The sequence below is a fragment of the Carassius carassius genome, chromosome 45 (genome assembly GCF_963082965.1).
Source record: "Carassius carassius chromosome 45, fCarCar2.1, whole genome shotgun sequence".
In the NCBI taxonomy this organism is placed as follows: Eukaryota; Metazoa; Chordata; class Actinopteri; order Cypriniformes; family Cyprinidae; genus Carassius; species Carassius carassius.
This window is the reverse complement of record NC_081799.1, coordinates 24,236,125-24,260,483: the sequence shown is the minus strand read 5'-3', so window position 1 is coordinate 24,260,483 and position 24,359 is coordinate 24,236,125. Positions and strand designations below refer to the sequence as shown.

At 35.9% G+C, this 24,359-nt stretch overlaps 1 protein-coding gene across 1 annotated transcript in view; it reads right to left on the bottom strand.

Moving 5' to 3' along the window:
* The window catches only part of LOC132126962 (phosphatidylinositol 4-kinase alpha-like), a 39,876-nt gene that overhangs the window by 7,536 nt on the left and 7,981 nt on the right, over positions 1-24,359 (bottom strand). Inside the window, exons 9-44 of the mRNA XM_059538584.1 lie at positions 24,253-24,318; positions 24,072-24,168; positions 23,066-23,257; positions 22,874-22,974; positions 22,665-22,794; positions 21,714-21,843; positions 21,318-21,413; positions 20,970-21,153; positions 20,782-20,882; positions 19,887-20,055; positions 19,138-19,188; positions 18,391-18,499; positions 18,009-18,145; positions 16,154-16,287; positions 15,996-16,078; positions 15,551-15,621; positions 15,340-15,464; positions 15,161-15,242; positions 14,963-15,046; positions 14,330-14,419; positions 14,123-14,242; positions 13,343-13,435; positions 13,104-13,260; positions 12,780-12,907; positions 11,803-11,961; positions 11,373-11,524; positions 7,784-7,891; positions 7,498-7,625; positions 6,082-6,240; positions 4,984-5,063; positions 4,706-4,905; positions 3,426-3,516; positions 3,001-3,168; positions 1,697-1,750; positions 1,460-1,580; positions 472-601 (exon numbers count right to left, since the gene is read on the bottom strand). Of these exons, the coding sequence (XP_059394567.1) occupies positions 472-601; positions 1,460-1,580; positions 1,697-1,750; positions 3,001-3,168; positions 3,426-3,516; positions 4,706-4,905; positions 4,984-5,063; positions 6,082-6,240; positions 7,498-7,625; positions 7,784-7,891; positions 11,373-11,524; positions 11,803-11,961; positions 12,780-12,907; positions 13,104-13,260; positions 13,343-13,435; positions 14,123-14,242; positions 14,330-14,419; positions 14,963-15,046; positions 15,161-15,242; positions 15,340-15,464; positions 15,551-15,621; positions 15,996-16,078; positions 16,154-16,287; positions 18,009-18,145; positions 18,391-18,499; positions 19,138-19,188; positions 19,887-20,055; positions 20,782-20,882; positions 20,970-21,153; positions 21,318-21,413; positions 21,714-21,843; positions 22,665-22,794; positions 22,874-22,974; positions 23,066-23,257; positions 24,072-24,168; positions 24,253-24,318 (4,280 nt within the window). The remainder of the gene's footprint in view (positions 1-471; positions 602-1,459; positions 1,581-1,696; positions 1,751-3,000; positions 3,169-3,425; positions 3,517-4,705; positions 4,906-4,983; positions 5,064-6,081; positions 6,241-7,497; positions 7,626-7,783; positions 7,892-11,372; positions 11,525-11,802; positions 11,962-12,779; positions 12,908-13,103; positions 13,261-13,342; positions 13,436-14,122; positions 14,243-14,329; positions 14,420-14,962; positions 15,047-15,160; positions 15,243-15,339; positions 15,465-15,550; positions 15,622-15,995; positions 16,079-16,153; positions 16,288-18,008; positions 18,146-18,390; positions 18,500-19,137; positions 19,189-19,886; positions 20,056-20,781; positions 20,883-20,969; positions 21,154-21,317; positions 21,414-21,713; positions 21,844-22,664; positions 22,795-22,873; positions 22,975-23,065; positions 23,258-24,071; positions 24,169-24,252; positions 24,319-24,359) is intronic.

Sequence of the window (24,359 nt, the reverse complement as noted above, 5' to 3'; positions counted from 1 at the left end):
TGATGATCTTTACTTAATATCCTAATGATTTTTTGGCATAAAAGAAAAAATGATAATTTTGACCCATACAATGTATTGTTGACTATTGCTACAAATATACCCCAGAGACTTCAGACTGCTTTTGTGCTCCAGAAACACTGGACGGTAATTTGTGTGTGTTTCATTTGGACTTTTCATTTCAGAATTTAAAGTTTCTTCATCAACTCCAAAACCCATTTCAATCACACTTAAATTTTAAGATGCATCCTTGCGGTATAGCACAATCCCAGAATGCACTGCAAAATCAGTAAATAAATAATGGCAGATGGAGTTGAATGTATATTTATATTAAAAATAATCTATTTTTTGCAATATCATGTTATGAACCACTCCTTTATGAGGTTTAATTTCAGCTAGGACGTCCCCTGGCAAAGCAACTGCCTTTGTGTTTGGAAGAGAGCTCAGATGTGCGGGAAATTTCATCGGACATACTTGATAATGGCAGAGACGTTGGTGATCTTGTTGAAGAAGTCAAACTCGCGCTGGTAGAAGTGTTTAGCGGGGCCTGACAGAGAGTGTGTGATCTCCTCCACAATCTGCTCCAGAAGATCACCGATGTCCGCTGAAGCACAACACAAAGCCAGCCTGGTCATCTCACACTGCAATAACATCTAATGAGTGTTTTACATGATGTTTTCTCTTCCTGGTTACATGCACCACTGTATGAGCTGCCACTGGAACATGAAAAATGATTGACAGGCAGAGCCACCTCCCACTTTTGACTTCTAAACAGCATTAGCACAGGTGTCCATATGTTTTTTTTAATGTTTGTGAAATTATGTTTGACTTCCACACATTTCTGGTCAGTAATATTTTTTAACATTTCTGGTCAGTAATATTTTTTAACATTTCTGGTCAGTAATATTTTTTAACATTTCTGGTCAGTAATATTTTTTAACATTTCTGGTCAGTAATATTTTTTAACATTTCTGGTCAGTAATATTTTTTAACAGTTTCTGAAACTCTCTTCGGCCTACTAAGGCTGCACATTTTTGATCAGATTCACATTCAAAACAATAATATTGTGAAAGATTATTAAAATGGAAATATATATGTTCATATGTAATTGACTGAACTGTATTTTCAGCATCATAACTTCAGTCTTGAGTGTCACGTGATCCTTCCGAAATCATTCAAGAAGCATTTCTGATTATTATCACTGTTGAAAACAGTTGTGCTGCTTCATATTTTGTGGAAACAGTCATGCATTTGATTTTTTAGGATCCTTTGACGAATAGAAAGTGCAAAAGAACGGCATTTATTTGAAGTAGAAATCATTCCTAACATTAGAAATGTCTTCACTGTGACTTTTGATCAATTTAATGCATCCCTGAAGTAGCAATCAAACAAACAAACAATAGTGAATGCTAATTGTGTGTAATCAGACTAATCGAAGTACTAATTGCACACAGTTACATACGATCTTTCTGATGGCCCTCCTCGTCCAGATAGATGTTGGTCTTCATGTTCCATATGAACTGATGAGCGAGGAGCTGGGACTTCTGTGCGGCCCACAGGATGTACTCACGCACGTAACCCATCTGTCAAAAAGGCCAGCATCGATGTTAATAGCAGCCCAGGGCTGTGAGAGTCAGATCAAACCTCTGTTGTGTTTAGAAAAAGGGTTCAGGAAAGGTCACAGTTCACTCTTCCTCACCTTGTCATAGCGCAGCGCTTGAACGATTTGAGGAATGTAAAACAAAATGGCATCCTGTAAGAGGAACCCAAGTCAGAAATCACAGAAACAATGCACACAATGTATTCTCTTCCTCATGTGAGGAATAAAGCAAGATGGGGATCACTATTATCACACATTCGTGGAGTTTAAATCAGAAACACCTTCAAAACACCTCTCTTTTATGTTTCACGGAAAAAGGAAAGTCAAACGGGTTTAAAACAATAGTGTAATTTTTTTTGCATGAACAAAATTGTGAAAGTTTAATTGCGTCAGTGGAAACTGTAGATAAGTGCATAAATGCTGACAGATATCTGATATTGATTGAAAGCAAGTTAATTGCTCAGCTGAAGCATTAATCAGGACATTTTAAAAGCATTTCTAGATGTGTAAAAGTCATGGGAATAGATATATTTAAAATATAAAAAAATGTCAATGAAAAAGTTAATGAAAATATATATATAATTTTTTTTTTTTTTTTTTTTTTTCTAGTTATATCAAGCGTTATCATTTTTCAAGAGGTTTGAAAGCATGATTTCTACAACTAGAAATGTCATGGAAATTTATATTACAATTTTTTTATTATTATTATAAATTCAAGTTCTAAATATTTTATTGGGTAAAAATTGCTTTTTGAAATGTGTGATTCCTAGACCTGGAAAAATCATAGGAATTAATATGTTAAATATTTAAAAAAGTTAAGGAAATGTTTCTAATTAAATCTATTTACATAGAAGAAACTGCTATTTGAAAAATGTGATTTATAGACCTCAGAAGTGGATTTTTGAAGGACTTCCTTTTTTCTAGTAATTTCAAAAAATATTTTTTCAGGTAAAAACTGCAATTTTAAAAGTGTGATTTCTAGACCTGGAAAAGCTGTGGGAATAAATATTTTAAAAAATCAAGGAAATGATAAAAATCTATAATATATTAGTGCTATATTAGAATTTATATATTATATTTTTTTAAATATTTTTTGGGTAGAAACTGCTCTTTGTGAGTAAAAAATAAATAAGAAAATGTAATCACAAATGACTTGAAAAGTCAAGTGAATTCACTGGTAATAAAAAAAGTGGAAACCCTAACGAACATTTAGTTATTGAAACCTATGGAAATGTAATTATTTGAATAATTCATTAAACTATTTTTATTAACTATTATCACTATTTATTTAAATTAATTTAAATTGTCACTGCTAGTTTACGTTAAAAAAAAAAACGGGGTCTCGGAGGGAGGGAGTAAGGTGGAAAAGACAAAGACTGTAGCGCCGCCCTGCTGGTACGTACAGGAGGGAAGGAGCGCAGGACTTTGACTCCATACTGAGCGGTGAGCGGATGAGGAGGGTACATGCTGGAGAAGTACGAGAGGCCGGTGGGAGGATCTGCAGGAGCCCAGCACAGGATGTGGCTCAGCTCTGGACAATCAGCATCAATGGTGTGCCACGTCACCAGGAACTAAGAGGAAAACACATGCAACAGTGAGAACGTTTACATGCTTTCAGTAAATTACTCCTAAAACTGCATGTGCTATAACATGTAAAATGGGAACATGAAAGGAATATTCTAAAAGCAACTCATGCAAACACCTTAATCATAATATTGTCTTATTCCGAATATGATAAATAAGTAGATTACTAATGCCCATGTAAACACAGTGATTGAGAGGGATTTTTAGCACATAGTGGTACATAATGTCCTAAAGTGACTTTAACCTTCACTGCCTCCGGCACATCGCTGACAGCACCAGGATCCAGACGAACCAGACGGGTCACTTCAGCAACAATGGCATCTGCATTTTTGAACCTACAAAGCAAGAAAAGAGGTCATACAGTGACATCAAAACCTTAAAACTGGACTGAAACCTCATTTTTCTGATCAACTGGTGCTGCACTCTAATAGGAAAAAATGCATTAGTAAACACACACATAATACAGTCCATTTTTAATCAGGAATATTGGGTTACATTTCCAATAGCATAATATTTCAATGATTATCATTCCAGATTTTATTGATACGATTGGAGTCTTTATCTTTGAGTGGAAAGATGATTAATTATTTTTTTTTTAAATTTTTGTGTGTAAAAATATCAGTAAAATATTTTATAAAACAAAATAATATAATTTAACTAAAATTGTCATCCATTTAAAATACGTTTAACGCATTGCATTCATAACATGATATTGCAAATAATGATTCCAGATTTTATTTGGCTATAGACATCTTTAACTCAATAGAGTAAAAAAAATGTAAAAAGTCTTTTTTTTCACATAAAAAAACTGCACTTTTGAATAATAACAAAATAAAACAAAACTTTATTTGGGGGGAAAACTTTTTAAACCATTTTTTTTTTTTTTTTTTTTTTTACAATTTCTTGATGTTTAAAAATGTGAATGCTTTTTTGTATTATATAATATAATATAATATAATTAATGCTGTCCAATGATTAATCACATCCGAAATGTGTGTATTGTGTGTGTATATATATATTGTGTATATATTAATACATGCACATTCGTGTATATATTTAAGAAAAATATGTTATGTTTATACATTAAAAATATTTATATATTACATTAATTATATTAATGGAAATATTTTCAAAATATATACTGTTTGTGTGTATTTACATATACAGAATTAATATACACAGTACACACACATTCATTATGCAAACGAAAACTTTTATTTTGGACACGATTAAATTGCGATTAATCGTTTGACAGCACTAAATATAATATAATGTAACAATGTAATATAATATAATATAAATATAATCTTTCCAAATCACAGTAAGAGTTTTATTAGGGAAATTATGCATCATTGTCAATGTTACTGGGAAAAAAAATCCTAAAATACTTCAACTCAAATAAGCTCCAATAGTCAGAGGAGTTAACTCGAAACAGAGGATTCTGGGACTGCATTCTGACAAATGACTAAAGGGTGGACAGGTCACTACAGTCTGAAACAGAGAAGAGTCTCGTGGGTGGTGTACCTTGCTGGAAGCTGCATGGCCAGATACGGAGCGATACTCCAGGCCAAGTTGACGTTGTCCTTCCACTGTTTCTCACTCAGGTTGATGTATTTGGATCTCCAGTTGGAGATGCTGGTCTCTACCGACTGCTCTGTGGCAATGACCAGCTCCTGTGTTGATAGCGGGTTGTACCAAGTGGTCAGTCGCTCGATCTCACTGGCCTGTTAAGAAAGCACAGAGACGCTCAAGACACAGGAGAGTATTGATTTAAGAACCAAGCTGGGGAAAAACCTCCCTACCAGTAAGGCCAAGAGTAACGTCCTGCGCTTCATGTAGTACTTGTGCAGCTGGGTGCCTCTGTTGCTCTTTTTGGACATGCCTATAGTGAGAGAAAACAACAGAAGACATAGTAACAGCTGCATGAAGACTAAACATGAGACAACTGTGAGACACTTATAAAAATGCTTCTGTAATAATTTAACTGCTCTAGCTGGGTAACAAGCCGAACTATCAAATTATAGTTTTAATTAACACTTTGAAATTGTTTTTACATTTGTGTTTTTCCATTTTCATTTTAAATCTAATTAGAATTTTAATAAAAACGACTGTTTTTGTCATTTGTATAATTTTTGTCATTACAGTTTTTTTTTGTAGTTTAGTACATAATATTTAGTACATGAACTAAATAAAATAAATATTGCCTTGGCAATGAGCTTAAATGAAATAAGCTTGTTTTTTTTTTAAATATTTTATTTTGTTTTTATTTACGTTTATTTTATTCCAAGTAAAAAAATATTTAATTAAATATAATAAAATATAATAACCCTCACTGTGACTTACAACCTTTTTAACTGATAAATGATAAAACTTGACTGGTAATAAGTTAAAACCCTGACAGATTTTAGTTATTGGAGTTAAGGGTTTTAATTATACTAACTACTTTTATTAATGAATATCTCTCTCTCTCCCTGTATATATAATAAAATATTTAAATAAATCAATATAACATTTTTTTTTTTTTAAATTAATCAGGGGGATGAAGGGTACTTAATCTCAGTTGATTATAGATTAGACTAGAACAAAAGTGCAGAAGCAACTTTACATTAAGCACTATGTGCTAGTAATTAACTGTTTCTTTAAACTTTAATTTGGTTGGTTTTTGGATTCCTCACATAGGATGCGTTTGGGTGTTCTTGCGATATTTTACCTCTTTAAAATGCAGCACTCAGAGTAAGTTGCTCTAAAAACAAGCCACCAGTGACACAACAGTAGTTCAGAAAGCGTTCATCGCTCGGCTGATGCAGCGCTATCACTGCATTAGCAGATGCACATTGGCTAAACAGATTAAACCATAAAACCAATCGGGGTCAATCGGCTGGTGTGTGTTTGGGTGATACCTGATTTCTTGGAGGTGGTGGACATCCCGCTGGACAGAGGGTAGGTGTTGATCCAGCCCTGGGCGCTCTGCTGACGGGAACCCATGGTCATGTCCATGTTGTTCCTCGGGTCGGTGGCGTTCATCACCGACAAACTGTTCATGGACGGATCCTGGTTGTCTGTGAGAGGAAACGCTGTTACACAAAGGGTTTTGCTGAATTTTATTCTCTTCTCTCTGGTACCTACACTATTAGAGTGAATCTCATGAAGAGTGTGATATATAAGAGTGTGTGTATAAAACAACTATAATATATATTACTTTGCGTTATGCATTTTATATTATGTGCACAAAGTAATTAACTGAAATGAATTTCATAAATTTTTAGACACTGTTGTCAGGGGAAAAATATGTTTATATGTGTATAAAATAGAAAATGTAAAATTTCTTTATCTATACCTCATTAAATATAATGTATTATTTTTGTAAAATATGTATTGCACATAAAACAATAAATTGAAATGAACTGAAATTAAATGATTTTTTGAAAATGTAAATAATGGTGATGAAAAAACAGCCCAAAAATAATAATCATAATAATAAAAAGACTATTAATTTATTTTTGTGCAAAAATATATAAAATTATATATCCACTGTCTCTCTCTATATAAAGAAATGTAAATACATACATATTTATAAATGCATAAAAAAATTTCACAAAAAGGTCCTAAAATAGCTTTCAATTTCCCCTATGAATAAACAAAAGCATATATTTTCATATCTATTTCTTGTGATTTAGGAGTGAAGTATGACCTGGACATGTTCCCGAGTAGGTTCCTCACATAACTTAATGTTATTTCCAACTCTCTCCTTTTACCATTTTGTTCCATCATTCCAGCACCTTTTCTCCTTCCCTTTTCCATTAGTTTTAATGAATTATTTACACACAGCGTCCGAGGAAGAGAAGCCTGCAAACTCTACATTCGAGGAGTAAATACCAAGCCAAGCAACTGATTTGTGTGCGATGTAGGAGAGGCTTTAAGGGACGAATGGAGTCTCAATTAGTTCTCTGATATTGAAATGATCATGCATTTTACATTAGAGAGCGCTAATGTTCGGATGAGATCATGTTTTCTACAATGGATAGAGATTGATGGTGGCGTTTCAGGCGGAGAGAGACGGGACGGACGTATTTGTCAATTTGTGCTTGGTGACAAATTGATAAATATGGCCGTCCGGATGATTGCCGTGCATTTTTAGTACAGGCTTCAAATTTGCGGAAACATGCTTTCAAAACATGCTCCTGCTGCACTGTAGTTGCACAGTCGTAGCAAGAGAGGCTTACTTAATAACGATATCGGAGAAGTGCTGGAAACGATAAGCGATCCGAAAATCCCGGCGGTTAGGGAGCTTTGAGAGGGATTGGCGCCAAGCTCACCAGGTGGCACGAGCTGACTAGCAGCTAGGTACTTCTTATCGGAGAGGATGCTGGCGTAGAAGCGGGTCATGATGCTGATGTCCTCGCGCAGACGCTTGTCTCCCTGTGTGGGGAACTTTGATGCCACGCTGAGACAAAAAAACAAACAAACCAGATAGAAATAATGATGATTCATTTCATTTACTAAGGACACATGCAATCAGATACCTGTCTTTAATAGATATCTCAACTAAAACTGAATAATTTGATTGTCATAGCAAAAAATCTAACATTTTCTATGCAGTACCTGAAATAATCGAAGGCGGTGGAGTAAATCTTTTCACGTAGGACATTACGGATGGTGGCGTTGGTCACTACATCAGAATGCAGGAGGGCAAGTCCAAGCGTCAACAACCTGAGTGCAGAGAAACGTTTTAAAACAATGGTTTTCTTCACGGAGTCAACCAGGGATTTATAGTGAAAGCTGCAGTCTGTGACTTTTTTGTGTTCAGAATTTACATAATAAGCGAGTATAGCATGAAGCCAAATTACAATGGTATAGGCTACCTACAACCCGAATTCCGGAAAAGTTGGGACGTTTTTTAAATTTGAATAAAATGAAAACTAAAAGACTTTCAAATCACATGAGCCAATATTTTATTCACAATAGAACATAGATAACATAGCAAATGTTTAAACTGAGAAAGTTTACAATTTTATGCACAAAATGAGCTCATTTCAATTTTGATTTCTGCTACAGGTCTCAAAATAGTTGGGATGGGGCATGTTTACCATGGTGTAGCATCTCCTTTTCTTTTCAAAACAGTTTGAAGACGTCTGGGCATTGAGGCTATGAGTTGCTGGAGTTTTGATGTTGGAATTTGGTCCCATTCTTGCCTTATATAGATTTCCAGCTGCTGAAGAGTTCGTGGTCGTCTTTGACGTATTTTTCGTTTAATGATGCGCCAAATGTTCTCTATAGGTGAAAGATCTGGACTGCAGGCAGGCCAGGTTAGCACCCGGACTCTTCTACGACGAAGCCATGCTGTTGTTTAGCTGCAGTATGTGGTTTTGCATTGTCCTGCTGAAATAAACAAGGCCTTCCCTGAAATAGACGTTGTTTGGAGGGAAGCATATGTTGCTCTAAAACCTTTATATACCTTTCAGCATTCACAGAGCCTTCCAAAACATGCAAGCTGCCCATACCGTATGCACTTATGCACCCCCATACCATCAGAGATGCTGGCTTTTGAACTGAACGCTGATAACATGCTGGAAGGTCTCCCTCCTCTTTAGCCCGGAGGACACGGCGTCCGTGATTTCCAACAAGAATGTCAAATTTGGACTCGTCTGACCACAAAACACTATTCCACTTTGAAATAGTCCATTTTAAATGAGCCTTGACCCACAGGACACGACAGCGCTTCTGGACCATGTTCACATATGGCTTCCTTTTTGCATGATAGAGCTTTAGTTGGCATCTGCTGATGGCACGGCGGATTGTGTTTACCGACAGTGGTTTCTGAAAGTATTCCTGGGCCCATTTAGTAATGTCATTGACACAATCATGCCGATGAGTGATGCAGTGTCGTCTGAGAGCCCGAAGACCACGGGCATCCAATAAAGGTCTCCGGCCTTGTCCCTTACGCACAGAGATTTCTCCAGTTTCTCTGAATCTTTTGATGATGTTATGCACTGTAGATGATGAGATTTGCAAAGCCTTTGCAATTTGACGTTGAGGAACATTGTTTTTAAAGTTTTCCACAATTTTTTTACGCAGTCTTTCAAAGATTGGAGAGCCTCTGCCCATCTTTACTTCTGAGAGACTCTGCTTCTCTAAGACAAAGCTTTTATAGCTAATCATGTTACAGACCTGATATCAATTAACTTAATTAATCACTAGATGTTCTCCCAGCTGAATCTTTTCAAAACTGCTTGCTTTTTTAGCCATTTGTTGCCCCGTGCCAACTTTTTTGAGACCTGTAGCAGGCATTAAATTTTAAATGAGCTAATTAAGTGGATAAAAGTGTAAAATTTCTCAGTTTAAACATTTGCTATGTTATCTATGTTCTATTGTGAATAAAATATTGGCTCATGTGATTTGAAATTCCTTTAGTTTTCATTTTATTAAAATTTAAAAAACGTCCCAACTTTTCCGGAATTCGGGTTGTATAATAAGTGTTTATATTCGGACTATTTTAGACTGGTACTGCTGTGGAGTAGATCAGTACCTGCGTGATTCGTCATAGACATGAACAGAGAGAAGTAGATCCGGCTACAATCTTCCAAAAGACGCATGCAGGTCTGTTTATTAACCTGCCAAAAGTTACGGTCTGCAGCTTTAACCGAATGTAAAATTAAAATTAAACCCATAAAAGATACTTAATAAAACTAAACTAAACATTAAATGAAATAAAATAAAATATAAACAAATGTATTTGATACAGCTAGTTCCCTTTCAGTCGGTCACGTTCGACGTTACGAATGGGATCTCGCCCGAGAGTCCAATCACCTTCGAGTGGTACAAAACGAACCAATGGTACACAAAGTACCTTGGTCTGCTGGATTTGCATTGCGAGCTCCGCCCCGCAGAGCGGGTATAAAAGTGCAAACGCGAGCAACTCGCATTCAAGCTTTCGCTTCGGAGCCGAGCACATCGTGTGCTGCTTTCACCGGAGTGCTACAAGCAAGAGTCACTGGTGTTGGTGTGACTGCATGATTCAGCGGTTCGTTTGGGTTTCCTTTGACAGCTCCTGCGTTCCCCTGAGCACTTCAAAACCTCTGAAAGAGCAGGTCCTCATGGTTGTGCCTTTTTGGCCATGGTTCCCCGAACTTGTACTCCCCGAACTTTTGGACATGGTTCCCCGAACTTGTACTCCTCGCGACAGCCCCTCCCTGGCCAATTCCTCTGAGGAACGACCTTCTTTCTCAGAGAGAGACGGGGCACCCTCTAGCACCCACGCCCCGATCTGTGGAACCTACATGTGTGGGTCCTGGACGGGTCACGGAAGGTTTAGGTACCTTGCCACCACAGGTGGTAGCTACCATCACTTCAGCTAGAGCCATGTCCACCACACACGCCTATGCTTTGAAGTGGAACCTCTTCGTCACTTGGTGTTCTTCACGGCGTGAGGACCCCCTGGAAATGTCCGATTGGGTCAGTGCTTTCCTTTCTTCAGGAGGGGTTGGAACGAAGGCTGTCTCCTTCCACCCTCAAGGTCTATGTGGCCGCCATTTCGGCTCACCATGACCCTGTTGAAGGTAAGTCTCTGGGGAGGCACGATCTGATCATCAGGTTCCTGAGAGGAGCAAGGAGGCTCAATCCGCCTCGCCTTCAGCAAGTCCCCTCTTGGGACCTCGCAGTGGTTCTATCGGCACTGCAGAGGGCTCCCTTCGAACCCTTGCTCTCAGTTGAGCTAAAGTTTTTATCTTTAAAAACTGCGCTCCTGACGGCTTTGGCTTCGGTGAAGAGGGATATATATAAATATAAAATCTCGTTGATAGTACAATAACAGTGGTGTCAACCACAAAACTGTAATTAACTACAATTAAAAGAAATTGTGGGATTGAATTTGAATCAATTTTCAGAAAGTGCTACTAAATTTCACAAATAATAAGAAATGGCAAGTAACACATTTGTGTAAACAATGAAATTTTTGATGAATTAAAAATATATTTAAAAAATCACCCTAAAATAGATCTTAATTATTCTTATGTAAAATACATTTTTATATTGCTTTCTTATCTTGACAGTTTAAGTGGTTGGTCAATTATTTTCCTTCGTTTACCCATTTGATTTGAATCAAATGTGAATTTTTAAGCAGGATTTTTAGTAAAACTTACTTCAATTATCTTTATTTAAAAGCTATTTTTCACAAAGCAGCCTTCTTGCTAACCTGAAGCGCGGTCCAATGGCCGCCACGTGGCGGTTCAGGCTGCTTTTTGGGCCGCCAACATTGAGAGACAGAGACCTCTGCAGAAGACTGCTAAAAATCTCCACCTGATCCACACTGCTGTACTTGGCGATCTCAAAGCGCTGGACCAGAAACTAGACAAAAGGAAAAGAAAGACAACTAACTTAGGATGAAATGCCATTTTGGAAAACAAAAAAAATGCATTGCAATAAATTCAACCTAATTGCTAAAACAGAGCATTTTTACAGATGCAAATACACAAGAACGACCCTCATCCAAATAAAGGTGAGGGAGATTTCATCACAAGAAGTCTATTTGAGAGGTGTATCATAAGGAGTTTTCGAATGGGTAAATCCACAGCTATGAAAATGCTCATGAGCTTGGATGGATAAACAGGGTAACAGGAAGTAACCTCGATCCAGGTGTAGTGGGGCATGACGTCGGGCGGACAGGGGACGGGCTGGCTTTCCTCGGAGGCCGCCAGAGGATCCGCCTCCAGCTGGGCATCAGAGAACAGCCCCATCTTCAGCTCGACGGTCATCTGCCACGCTCCTGCCATCTCCCGCATGAACTGACCCCAGAACAGAGGAGGAGAAGCATTGGAAAGCCTGCATAGCTAATATAATAGCACCGATTTGTGACCCTGGACCACAAAACCAGTCATAAGGGTTAATTCTTTCATGAATGCTGAACAAAGGATCTTTCCATTGATGTATGGTTTGTTAGGATCTGAAAATATTTGGCTGAGATACAATTATTTGATAATCTGGAATCTGAGGGTGCAAAAAAATCTAAATATTGAGAAAATCATCTTATCAAGTTGTCCGAATGAATTCTTAGCAATGCATATTACTAATAAAAAAAATTAAGTTTTGTTATATTTACGGTAGGAAATTTACAAAATATCTTCATGGAACATGATCTTTACTTAATATCCTAATGATTTTTGGCACAAACAATAATTTTGACCTCTACCATGTATTTTTGGCTATTGCTACAAATATACCCCTGAGACTTCAAACTGCTTTTGTGCTCCAGGGTCATATTTAGGAGTACTGTGTACTACACATAGACTTTTACATGTGCAAATGTTTTGAGGTGTCAATGCAATAACAATAACAAACACATAACAATAAAAAAAAATGTGTGTGTGCTTATGACTGTTATAATATATTATTATTTTCATACATAAAGGTACTTATACGTGATAAGATTAAATTATATGAATGATTACAATAGTATTATAAAGTTCTATTTTTCGTTTCATTATGATTTTTTTTTTTTTTTTGGCAGCTGTAGCTGATTTATGTATTGATATGACTGGTATTGATATGCATTGACAAAATAATGGCATCACAACAGCTCTACTTATACATGTGTGTATCTTACAGGGACTTCAACGCCTGTCCTCGCAGCCAGAAGCCATTCCCAGCAGGCAATAGCTGTTTCCATGCCATTCTCAGTGAACATCTTTAATGGAGACCAGCACAGGTGATGCAGCAGCTGAGGATCCCATTCTACACAATAAACACAACATTAAATCATGACTTTGTTAATAACTGCACGTGGTCTTACTGATCTTCTTATCCTCTTATCTATTAAAAACAACAACATACTGTGAAATTTAACTTGATTTGTGTTTTATTATGCAGTTGGTCTTTATTGCAATTTAAAGGTTATGAAGATCTACTTCTGGCTAATGTAGTAACATGCCTTTAGAGCTGATGAGCAGCGCAGTCATTTTGAACATGGCTTCAGTGAAGGCTTCCGGCTGGCCTCCGTCCAGAGCTTCATTCATCTGACGAATCATCAGCTTGTTCAGATCAGTCGTGCTCCGCGTGGCCTCAGAGAAATGGATCATCCCTGCCACCTGCATACGAGACACGCGAGGAGTTAAGACTTCTTTCATAAAATAGCCAGCAGCCTCTGCTTTATTGTGCATTATTTATTACCTCTCCAGCATAGCGGTTTCTCAGGTTGAGGGAGGCCATGAAGTTGGAGTAGTCTTTCTTCACACATGCTGGTCTCTCTGTGAGCTGAGTGCTCTGAAACGGGGATATTATTATTAACGAAAACCATAAAAAAATAAAAAACTAGAATAAAATAAAAAAAATTTTTTTAAACCATTAAACATTTAAATTTAACTAGTCACAAATAAACGAAATAAAATAAAATATTACAAAAACTAAATTTATTTCAGCAAGATGAAAAAAAACAATAAAATAAAAAACAAAAAATGTTACAATTAATTAACCTTTTTTTATTTCAGCTAGTTGCAAATAAAAATAACCCAATAAAATTAAATAAATATTTCAACTAATATATATATATATATATATATATATATATATATATATATATATATATATATATATATATATATATATATATATATGAATGAAATTGAGAAAATTTGAAATAGTATTTTAAGCTAATTGCCAAGTCAAATTTTCTAATTTTCAATTAAATTAGACTTACTAAAATACAGCTAAGACTGAAATAAAAATGAATAAAAACGATATGAACTATATAGATAAACAGAAAAAAAGATTAATAAAATGTTTACCAAAATGAAAATCAAAACATGAACACAAATTTAATTGTAAATCTCAAAAATACTAAAGTAACACCGGTCTGAAATGACAAAGAACATACTTTCATAAAATTTCCTGATTGCTTATTATCACTAAGAAACTAGTCAATATCTGTCTTGAGCAGGAACTGAAGCTTACACCCAGACTGGTGCTCTGTCGATTATATCCAGCGAAGTGTAGGATGCTCTCAGTGGCCATCGCTAGACCCGTGTGCTGAGACAGACCCGACACCCAGTTCTGGTGCTTATTCAGGTACTCCTGTGGAAATACACTGATGATGTTGAAAATCACTGCAGAGGATAATAGTGAAGTTAAATATCTATTGCTTTTCATGACAGGCCAAACCTGTAGGTGAGATTTGGTGACTGATGGTGCCCATTTCATGGCCTCTTTTAAGATTTCTCCACAGCGAGCAGCGAAGTCTTTCACTATGCTCTACACATGACATATCCCGAACATATCATTAACACATATGCAATACCGTGCTTTTTAATAAATATATATATGTGTTGCTATTATGTGTGATACAAATATACATCACAATTATATCGAAATTATATTACATACATATACACATACATATACATATACATATATATATATATATATAAATTATATAAAAATATATTTATAAAAAAATAACATTAAGATATATACATGTACATATAAATATATATATATATATATATATATATTTATATGTACATGTATATATCTTAACGTTATTTTATTATTAAAATAATATTGTTATTATATATACACACACACACACACACACACACACACACACACACACACACACACACACACACACACATACATACATATATAATTATATTTAATAAAACATTTAACATATTTAATACAAGTCTAAAAATTCAAATATTTAATATAAAATATAATATAAAAATTACAATTGTTAAGTACATAAAATTCCAGTGATTTTAGTAAGTGGGAAAAAATGTCAAGTTAAAGCACCTCTCTGGCCTCGTATGTATCTGGCACGGTGATGCGATACGGGGTGTCCGGTATGTCATAATACGGCTGGTCTTTGTGGATGTCCTGAAGAACATTTCAAGATTTTAAAATCAATAATGTGTCACAAACATCTCCTGTAACATCTCCACACGAGGAGATACATATATACTTGATCTGAGCAAAGGAAGAAGCACTTACAGCGCTGAGTGAAAGAGACAGGGTCTGTAATATATCCAGCATGGTCCTCAGGACACGACCGCTCCACAACAAGTGCGGAAAACTAGACAGAGACACCAGAAATCAAGCTAACACACTGTACTCTACTGTTTGTGAGGTAACTGATTCATTTCCTGTGATTGTAATAGAGAAGGACCCACGTCTCAGCGAGTCCTGACAGATATTTGTCCGCCACTCTGCGGATTCTCTTGTGAATGTGGTTGAAGTTGACCAACAGGAACTGAGCATGGTTTTCTAACTCCTCCTCATGAGCTTTAGTCTTTTCCTAGGAAAGAGATGTGTAATATTAGAGGACAACTACAATAGTCCACGTCTGAAGTTGTAAAGCCATTCACATGATTTTTCATTTACCTTGTCAGCCATCATCTGAAGAAATACGTCGAAGACCTTGTCACCCACCGCAATGACACACTGCATCATTCCTGAGACGAATAAAATCATTTATTGATTACATACAGTATGTGCTAAACTTGAATCTTAAGACAAGACCCTATCGCTGAATAGGGCACATTTTAACTAACAGATATCATCAAAGTGATTAATCACAGCACATGAAGAATTCAGATTTCGTATTGCAAGTTTTCTGAAATGAGAAAAATAGGAATGTCCTGTCCTGATTCATTCTCACCATGTTTTTAAGATTATAAATGTTACATGAATCAGGGAATGATATATGATTAAGCCACGCTTCAGAATATATATAGGAGTGCTAGTGAAAACAGCTCATTTAAAAAAAACGGTCATGAAACAGAAGTTGTCTTAAATCATCCAGAAACAGATGAATGTTGTAGCCCACCTGATTTATCCTTCTGGATCGCTCGGTCCTCAAAATATCGAAACATCACTTGAAACCGATCAGAATCCAGAGAGCGTAACACCCTGAGAAGACACATGTGGTCATGTTGAAGGAAAGAAATACACCTGTGTGAAACAGACCGGGATTTACTCACGCACCTCATGTACTCCAGACGGTAGACGGACAGCAGGTAGCTGGACATGGCGAAGTCCAGTTTATTGATGAGCGCAGCCACCTCCGGCGGAGGATCCAGCAGGTTAATGATGGTGCCTCTCAAATCATTCAGCTCAGCCTAGAAACACAACACATTCAGTGCCGTTCACAGGTAAAAACGGGTCAATTTCAGCCGTCATGCTGGACTAGACCATTCATAATCAGTAACATTAGCAATTTGTCCGCACTCACAATATCAGAAAAAAAAGAAAAAGTTATTTGTGACTTTATGATTTCCTCATAAAAAAACTCTCAGATTTCTCATATAAACTCACAAGTGAGAAACATGAACCAGGGCTGCCCCCAAATAAAGATTTTTTCTAGTGGACTAAATTTTTATATTTAATAAATTAAAGTAACTAAATATATACTGGGGCGGGGAACTAAACCATAGTGAGTGCTGGACCACAAAACCAGTCTTAAGTGTTTTCCATTGATGTATGGTTTATTAGAATCTGACAATATTTGTCTGAGATGCAACTATTTGAAAATCTAAATATTGAGAAAATTGCTTTTAAGCGATTGTTGAATTCTTAGCAATGCATATTACTAATCATAAATTAAGTTATGATATATTTACTGTAGTACAAAATATCTTCATGGAACATGATCTTTACTTAATATCCTAATGATTTTTGGCATAAAAGAAAACTTGATAATTTTGACCCAGAGAATGTTTTTTTTTTGTTTTTTGGCTATTGCTACAAATATACCCCAGAGACTTAAGACTGCTTTTGTGCTCCAGGGACACAAAGTCTAATTAGTCCTCAAGCGCATACACATAAAGCATGTCACAAAGCACCGCAAAAGTAATGACTATGTGTTGGGAAAAATAGCAAGAAGATATTTTAAATATTAATGAATATGTCAGTGTTGGCTGAAAAGATGAGATCTCGGCAGTAAAGAGAGAAATGCACCTTTAATATCGATTATATAATCAGAGAGTATTTGTTTCCTCTTTGAGTTGGTAGACATTTCAAGCTTTCTGTAGATTTGTTTCTTATGTCTGGGAGGCAAGTATCCTTTACGCTGAGTCTTGCCGTGCCATGTCATTAAGTAGCATGCTATGGTAATCGCTTCCATATGTGCTGTGTAAAGGTGCTACTACTTACATGTTTCAATGAGAAGAATGAATGATAGGCCAACATTTGGAATTAATATTTGGATTTCTGACCCCAAATACTGCAATTACCTCAAGGACCTTGCAATTAACCAACCAATACAATTTTAGACAACTAAGCCTCTTCTTGCAGACTAATGTTTAGTTGTCTATAAGAGGGCAGCCCTAAAACAAACTCAGAATTCTGAGAAGAACATTTTGGGATATAAACTCACAATTGCTATAAAAAAGACAAAATTGTGAGATTAAATTATTTTTCATTCCATGGCGGAACCTAAAAACTAGAATTGCGAAATGTAAACTCGAGGAAAGACATCAGAATTGCAACACATTCTGCAATCAATGCAAAATCATGAACTATAAATAAAGCATTGTGAGGGAAACGTTTATATCTCAATTCTCAGAATTGTAAGTCTGAGTTGTGAGATAAGAAGTCAAAGTTTTAATTTTTTTATTTGATGGTGGGAACGGGCCTCTTTAGGCTTATGACACTATTGTCTTCCATATTGCTGCTTTATAGTTTGTTTCATAATTGCTCAAATTTAGTTTCCTGTTTATCACTGTGAAGCTGCTTTGAAACTTTCGGTGTTGTATAAAGTTCTATAAGAAAAAGCGTCTGATTTGGTGAAGCAGGGAACAATCCGTCTTTGAAATCAAGAATCAGACTGGTTTAGTCGTACTGAAGTGGCCGTGTCGTTCTTCAGGGCAGAGTTATACTGCAGTTCAGAGCGCAGCGGTTCTCCGCTTGGGAACATCAGCAGCGGGGATTTGGTTGCGATCTCACACACTCCCTCGTACCACTCCTCCGGCCACAAACCTGAACGTGGAAGATGACCAAATCAATCAATATTCAGACCTACAAATTGGATGGCTTATGGGTTATTTTTAACACAGAAATAGTAGCAGAATTATTACAGAGCTTCCTTCTGTCATATATAACTACGATTAGGTATTTTTAACTAGAAAATAATTTTTATCATACATGTTGTTCAATCTTAAGAAAATAAACAGCTATAAATATGTTGACTTATATAAGTGATTTATAAATGACAATTATCTGACCTGAGCCCTCGACAGCGAAGCCCATCACAACTGAATACAGCCAGAAATCTCTGAACAGCTTCTGCAGTCTCGGTTTGGCCTCTTTTATGGGCGGCAAACGTTTGGTCAGCTATATAAATCAATAAAATAAAAAAAACAGACAGATGAAATTATGAACAGCTTGACACATTCGGGTTTTAACCAAAATTATTATATTTGGAGAGTAAAATAACGCGTATAAAAAATTTTATTTACAGAGTTTGCATATTTTACTTAAGCGTTAAACATTTCCAAATCTGGGTTGCATTTATTTGATTACAAATACTGTAAAGCACTCATATTTTTAAATGTTAAATTTCAACATTTTCAAATGTGATTTATTCCCATGATAACAATGCTGAATTTATGACAGTCATAAACAAAGTAACAGATAATTGCTACATCGTTACAGGAAAAAAGGTAACAAGAAACACTTGTTTGCATTGAAGACATGAATTGTAATAATATTTCACAATATTACTGGTTTTTTGTAGCCCTTGTAATAAAATTACAATTTATGTGGGGCACAGTAAAAAACTAACTTAGCAGACAAAACTTTTTTTTTCATTCATATAGATTTTTGGTTCAATAAAAAAGCTGGTTAAAGAGTAAAACAGTAACTATAAAAGTTTCATCTTTATTCATTCACCTAATTATTAATTTCTATATCATGAAACGAATATTTAGAAAAGTTTTTGTGTCCCATTTGCAGAAATGCCATTCTCTTACCACAGCAATGACAGGAATCAGAACTCCTAAATTCCCAGCGCTGCTGGACGCCTGAGGAAAAACACATTCAAAAGCAGAAACACTACATTACTCAAATACTCCATTTGTGACCCTGGAGCACAGAAACCGGAGTCTCTGAGGTATATTTGTAGCAACAGCCAAAAATACACTGTATGGGTCAAAATGATAGATTTTTCTTTTATTCCAAAAATCATTAGGATATTAAGTAAAGATCATGTTCCGTGAAGATATTTTGTAAATCTCCTACAGTAAATATATCAAAACTTAATATTTGATTAGTAATATGCATTGCTAAGAACTTTATTTTATACAACTTTAAAGTCGATTTTCTCAACATTTAGATTTTTTTAAACAGTTGTATCTCGGCCAGATATTGTACTATCATAACAAGCCATACATCAATAAAAAAAAGGTTATTTATTCAAAAAATAAAAAAAATACCTTTATATCTGGATTTGTGGTCTAGGGTCACATTTTAGCTAGGTATGTCATGCAAGTGGCATATCCTATTACAGCACTGACACATATACTGATCTCCTCTGAATTCAAACAATCCTTCCTGTTGCAACTTTTTGCAGAACACACCACATTTCTCTAATTCCTTTTTAATCCTTATAACATTTACAGTGTCCCATATGATGAATGCTAGATGTGCTGTACATTGCATTCTGGTCCTACAATGAAGTAGAGAAATAATAATACACGGCTATAATGTGAAGGTTGGGTACCTTGAGGGCCGGGCCCTTTTCACTGGATCTTTCGCTGGCTCTCTTCCCCTCCAGCCCCAGCTGCACAAACAGCTCCAGCAGATTCACCAGCAGCTCATCCACCATCTGCTCTGTCTGCAGGTTTGCTGCGATGTTGGCCAGAGCATTGATCACGGCCAGAGAACAGTGTCTGCATAAACACCACCAAACTGACATCACTGACAAGATAAAGATGAAACAGTACAGCAATGCATTTAGAATTTCTCCCGACTAACTGAATTTTCATATATATATATATATATATATACATACACATCTTCATATGTAGTGTATAATAGTCCATAGTCCAGTATAGAAGTTATTTTTATGCTTTTTTTTTTTTTTTTTTTTTTTTTTTTTAAAGAAGTCTCTTTACTGTTCCCCAAGGCTGCATTTATTTGATTAGTAAAAACAGTAATGTTGTTAATATAAATAACTGTTTTCTATTTATATATAATTTAAAATGTAATATACTCCACTGATGACACACCTGAATTTTCAGGTGTCATAAATAAAATTATATATTAAAATCTAAACCTATATTATACAATATTAACGTTACTTTAGCCTTGGTGTGCATAACAGGCTGCTTAAAAATAAATTAATAATATAATAAATAATTTTTATTATATTTAATTTTGTTTGGTTGGTTTATTGTGTTAATTATGTAAATTAAAATTATTTATTATTTTTAGTCAGTTTGTGTTGCTGACATTGTTGTTTTTACATTGATTACTTGGCAAGTAAATTACGGCTAGACAAATCAATTTTAAATTTGCTTGATCTTATCTAGTGCCATTAATATGATTTTTCTCCATCCACATACAGCAGAAAGGAAAAGTCGTCAAGCCTGAAACAATCCACTGTAAATCATCACCTGTATCCATGATCCTTGTGGTCTTTGGTGGAGTAAACCATCGAGCTGGCCTTCACACTAATCTGCTGGAACAAGTTCCAGACTTCCTGATAAATGTATTGCTGTGGCAGACAAACAGACAGGAAACATTAGCCCCAGCAGGCCGATCAAACCACTCCCTGTGACAGAAGACAGAAATGCTGGCATACGTTTCCTGTGATGACCATACAGCCCAGCTGATCTATTATGAGGACGTCGAGCTGGGACGGCGGCTGGCAAAACTTCTGCTGCAGGATCTGAAGAATGGGCTCCATCACACGAGGAGTGTCCCTCAGAGCCACGGCGATGTGTCCTAATGCTCGGATAGTGTGATCCGGGATGAGGTGGGCGTCCCTGTGGGAAAGGAACACAAATCATGTTTTAGGGATTGCCCCATTTTCTTATATTCCACTTGAGAGATTTAGAATAAGAATGAAAGCCTTTTAAGTATTTAATAACCAATACCATTTCATTTTGGATCAAGATGCATGATTTATTGTCAGATTTCAGGAACATACTTGTCATTTTCCTGCGAGATGTAAAGACGGTTGGAAAGACTGGCTAGGAAAGCCTCAACGATGACTGAGTCCATGCACAAACCTGCTTTTAAACACCTGGAATCACAGAAAGAGTCTCTTATTGGTGACTTATTAGAACTGTGGTGAACTAAAAATTCCATACAAATAATATTTCAAATGCAAAGTATTCCTGTGATGCGCGGCTGAATTTTCTGCATCATTACTCCAGTCTTCAGTGTCACATGACCTTCAGAAATCATTCTGATATACTGATTTGCTGCTCAAGACAAACTTTTAACATACTATGATTTGGAAAAGACTACTCCTAAAGTCATGTATAAGAACCAGGCATCACTTTCAGCTGCAAATCATTTTATAGGTATAAATGAGGTTTACCTGCATATATTGTCGATGGAAATGTCTCGGAGCTGCTCATACATGGATGGCTGGCTCTTCTTACTGGAGTGAGAGCTAAAGGTGGACTGGGAATGTTCATTGGTCACATGGATCTTGATCTCTCCTGTTCCTGATTAGTGGGAAATGGAGTTGGACTGCTTGCACTGATTCAAATTTGTATATTCTTAAAGCAATAGTTCACAAATTGCTGAAAATGTACTGGCTCTCAGGCCATGTGAGATGCTGATGAGCTTGTTTCATCATTGAAACAAATTTAGAGAAATGTAGCATCACTTGTTCAGCAATGGATGCTCTGCAGTGAATGGGTGCCGTCAGAATGAGAGTCCAAACAGCTGAAAAAAACATCACAATAATCCACACCACTCCAGTCCATTGGAGAAACAAAAGGCTGTGTCACAAGTCACAAATACATCAAAACATTTTTAACTACGAACAACTAATTCTGGCTAAAATATGAGAATATGCTTTCTTGAGTGAAAGTCTAAATCAAGAGAGTAATATGCACAGCACCGTTCATAAGTGAAAACAACCAAATATGTTGTTGGATTTTGATGTGAGAGAACAACAAATAATAGACGTTATTATGGAAAGAGGACTCATATTTCAGTCAGTATTTTAGGTTAACATGTCTTAATGATGGATTTGTTTCTTACAAACATCCAGCTGCTCCCTTCACAAGACATTAACTGATGGACTGGAGTGCTGTGGATTACTTGTGGATTATTGTGATGATTTCTCAGCTGTTTGGACTCTCATTCTGACGGCACCCATTCACTGCAGAGCATCCATTGGTGAGCAAGTGATGCAATGCTACATTTCTCCAAATCTGATGAAGAAACAAACTCATCCTAATCTTGGGTGGCCTGAGGATGAGTTAATTTTCAGCAAATATATGCAGCATAAATCTAGATATGAAGGGGAGGATCTCACCTGTGTTGTACTGACTGTGATATTTGTATAGCTTCACTAGCACAGGTGAAGGCACCACTAGGAAATCTCTTAGAGACATGGTGACCGAATGAGCAACCACTGGGAAACGCTCACACAACCGTCCGAGACCCTGCTCCAAGAAATGCCACAAATGTTGCATTTAAACCCTTAAATGTTCAAAATAAAATGAAAATGAACTCTGGACGCACCTGTAAGCAGCAGATGAGCAGAGGCATGTGAGCGATGATGACCTTGCTGGACGTCTTGGACTGCAGCTTCTCGGATAGTTTTGTGCAGAGGTTTTCTGCACCTGGCAGAAATGAGCATAAAAATGAACGGTAAGAGAAGTCACATGACACGTATGTGAGACACATGATGCCAGAGTCCTCTCTGAGTCTCACCCTGCTCCTCGGTGACGGCCCACACCATGAGGTCCACGCAGGCAGCGTTGGCCTGACAGCGCAGTTTGAGCGGGTTCAGCTCGCTGTGCAGATTCTCCACGTCATGCAGGATCCTCTGCAGCTCAGACTGACTGCTGCTGAACTGCTCCAGGACAAAGTCATGAACCTCCTTCACGAACGACACCTGCAGGTCTGCGCACATCAAACCATCACATAACAGTAGCAGGGGTTACCAAAACCAGAAACTAGAGTTACTCAGAGATGTTAAACATCATTTTGTGGCTTACCTGATTTGGCTAATATGCATAGAAAAATATATTTTTATTTATTTTCCCTAAACTTTACCTAAAAAAAAAACCTTCCTTTTCTACTAAATATTTAAATATTTTGATGGCAATGTTTTTAAATTTGATTTGATTTATTTGTTTTTATAATATTAAATATAACTCAATAATAATTATAATAGCACGTGCTATTTTTTTAAACACATTTTGGTTATATTTTATTTATTTGTCAATATGTTGTTTTTATTAGTTGTTATAATAATCCATATAATAGATTAACAATGATACAATTATTATTAATAATAATAATAATAACAACAAGACAACAATTACTTTGTTTTATTTGTATATAAATTTGTGGTTATTAGTAATACTTATAATGGCACAAAAATAATTAGATTTTTATTACTGTAATAAATTGCACATTTATATAATAGATAAAAAAAATCGAATTAATACATTTAAAAATATAATTATAAATTATATAAATAATCACAATAAATGTAAATATATTCTTATAACAGATAATAAATGTAACAGATAGTGATATTATAATAATAACAACAACAATAATAAAAATAATACACATTTCTATTTATTTATTTTGTAATTTATTAAAATACATGTACTTGTAACAGAATAAAAACAACAATTAGTTTGAATTAACACTATTTCAATGTTTTTACAAATAATCCATGCATTACACACTATGATCAATGTACCTTTCATGTAGTATAAAGTGTCCCTTAGCATTTTAAAGATGGCCACATACAGCGGATCACTGAATGTCTTGTAGAAGAGATTAACTGATGCATTGACCTGCAAAAGAAAGCAAATGTCCAGAAACCAACAGACTGTCTCTTGAACAGAACAAAGCAGAAGCATCCGAATCTAAGCAGGTACCTCCAGAACTCCAACCATAGTCTGATCCAGTGTCTTCATAAAGGCTTCTGACACAAACCGCTCGACCTATCCAAGAAGAGAAGGAACCAAAGAGTGAACAAAAATAC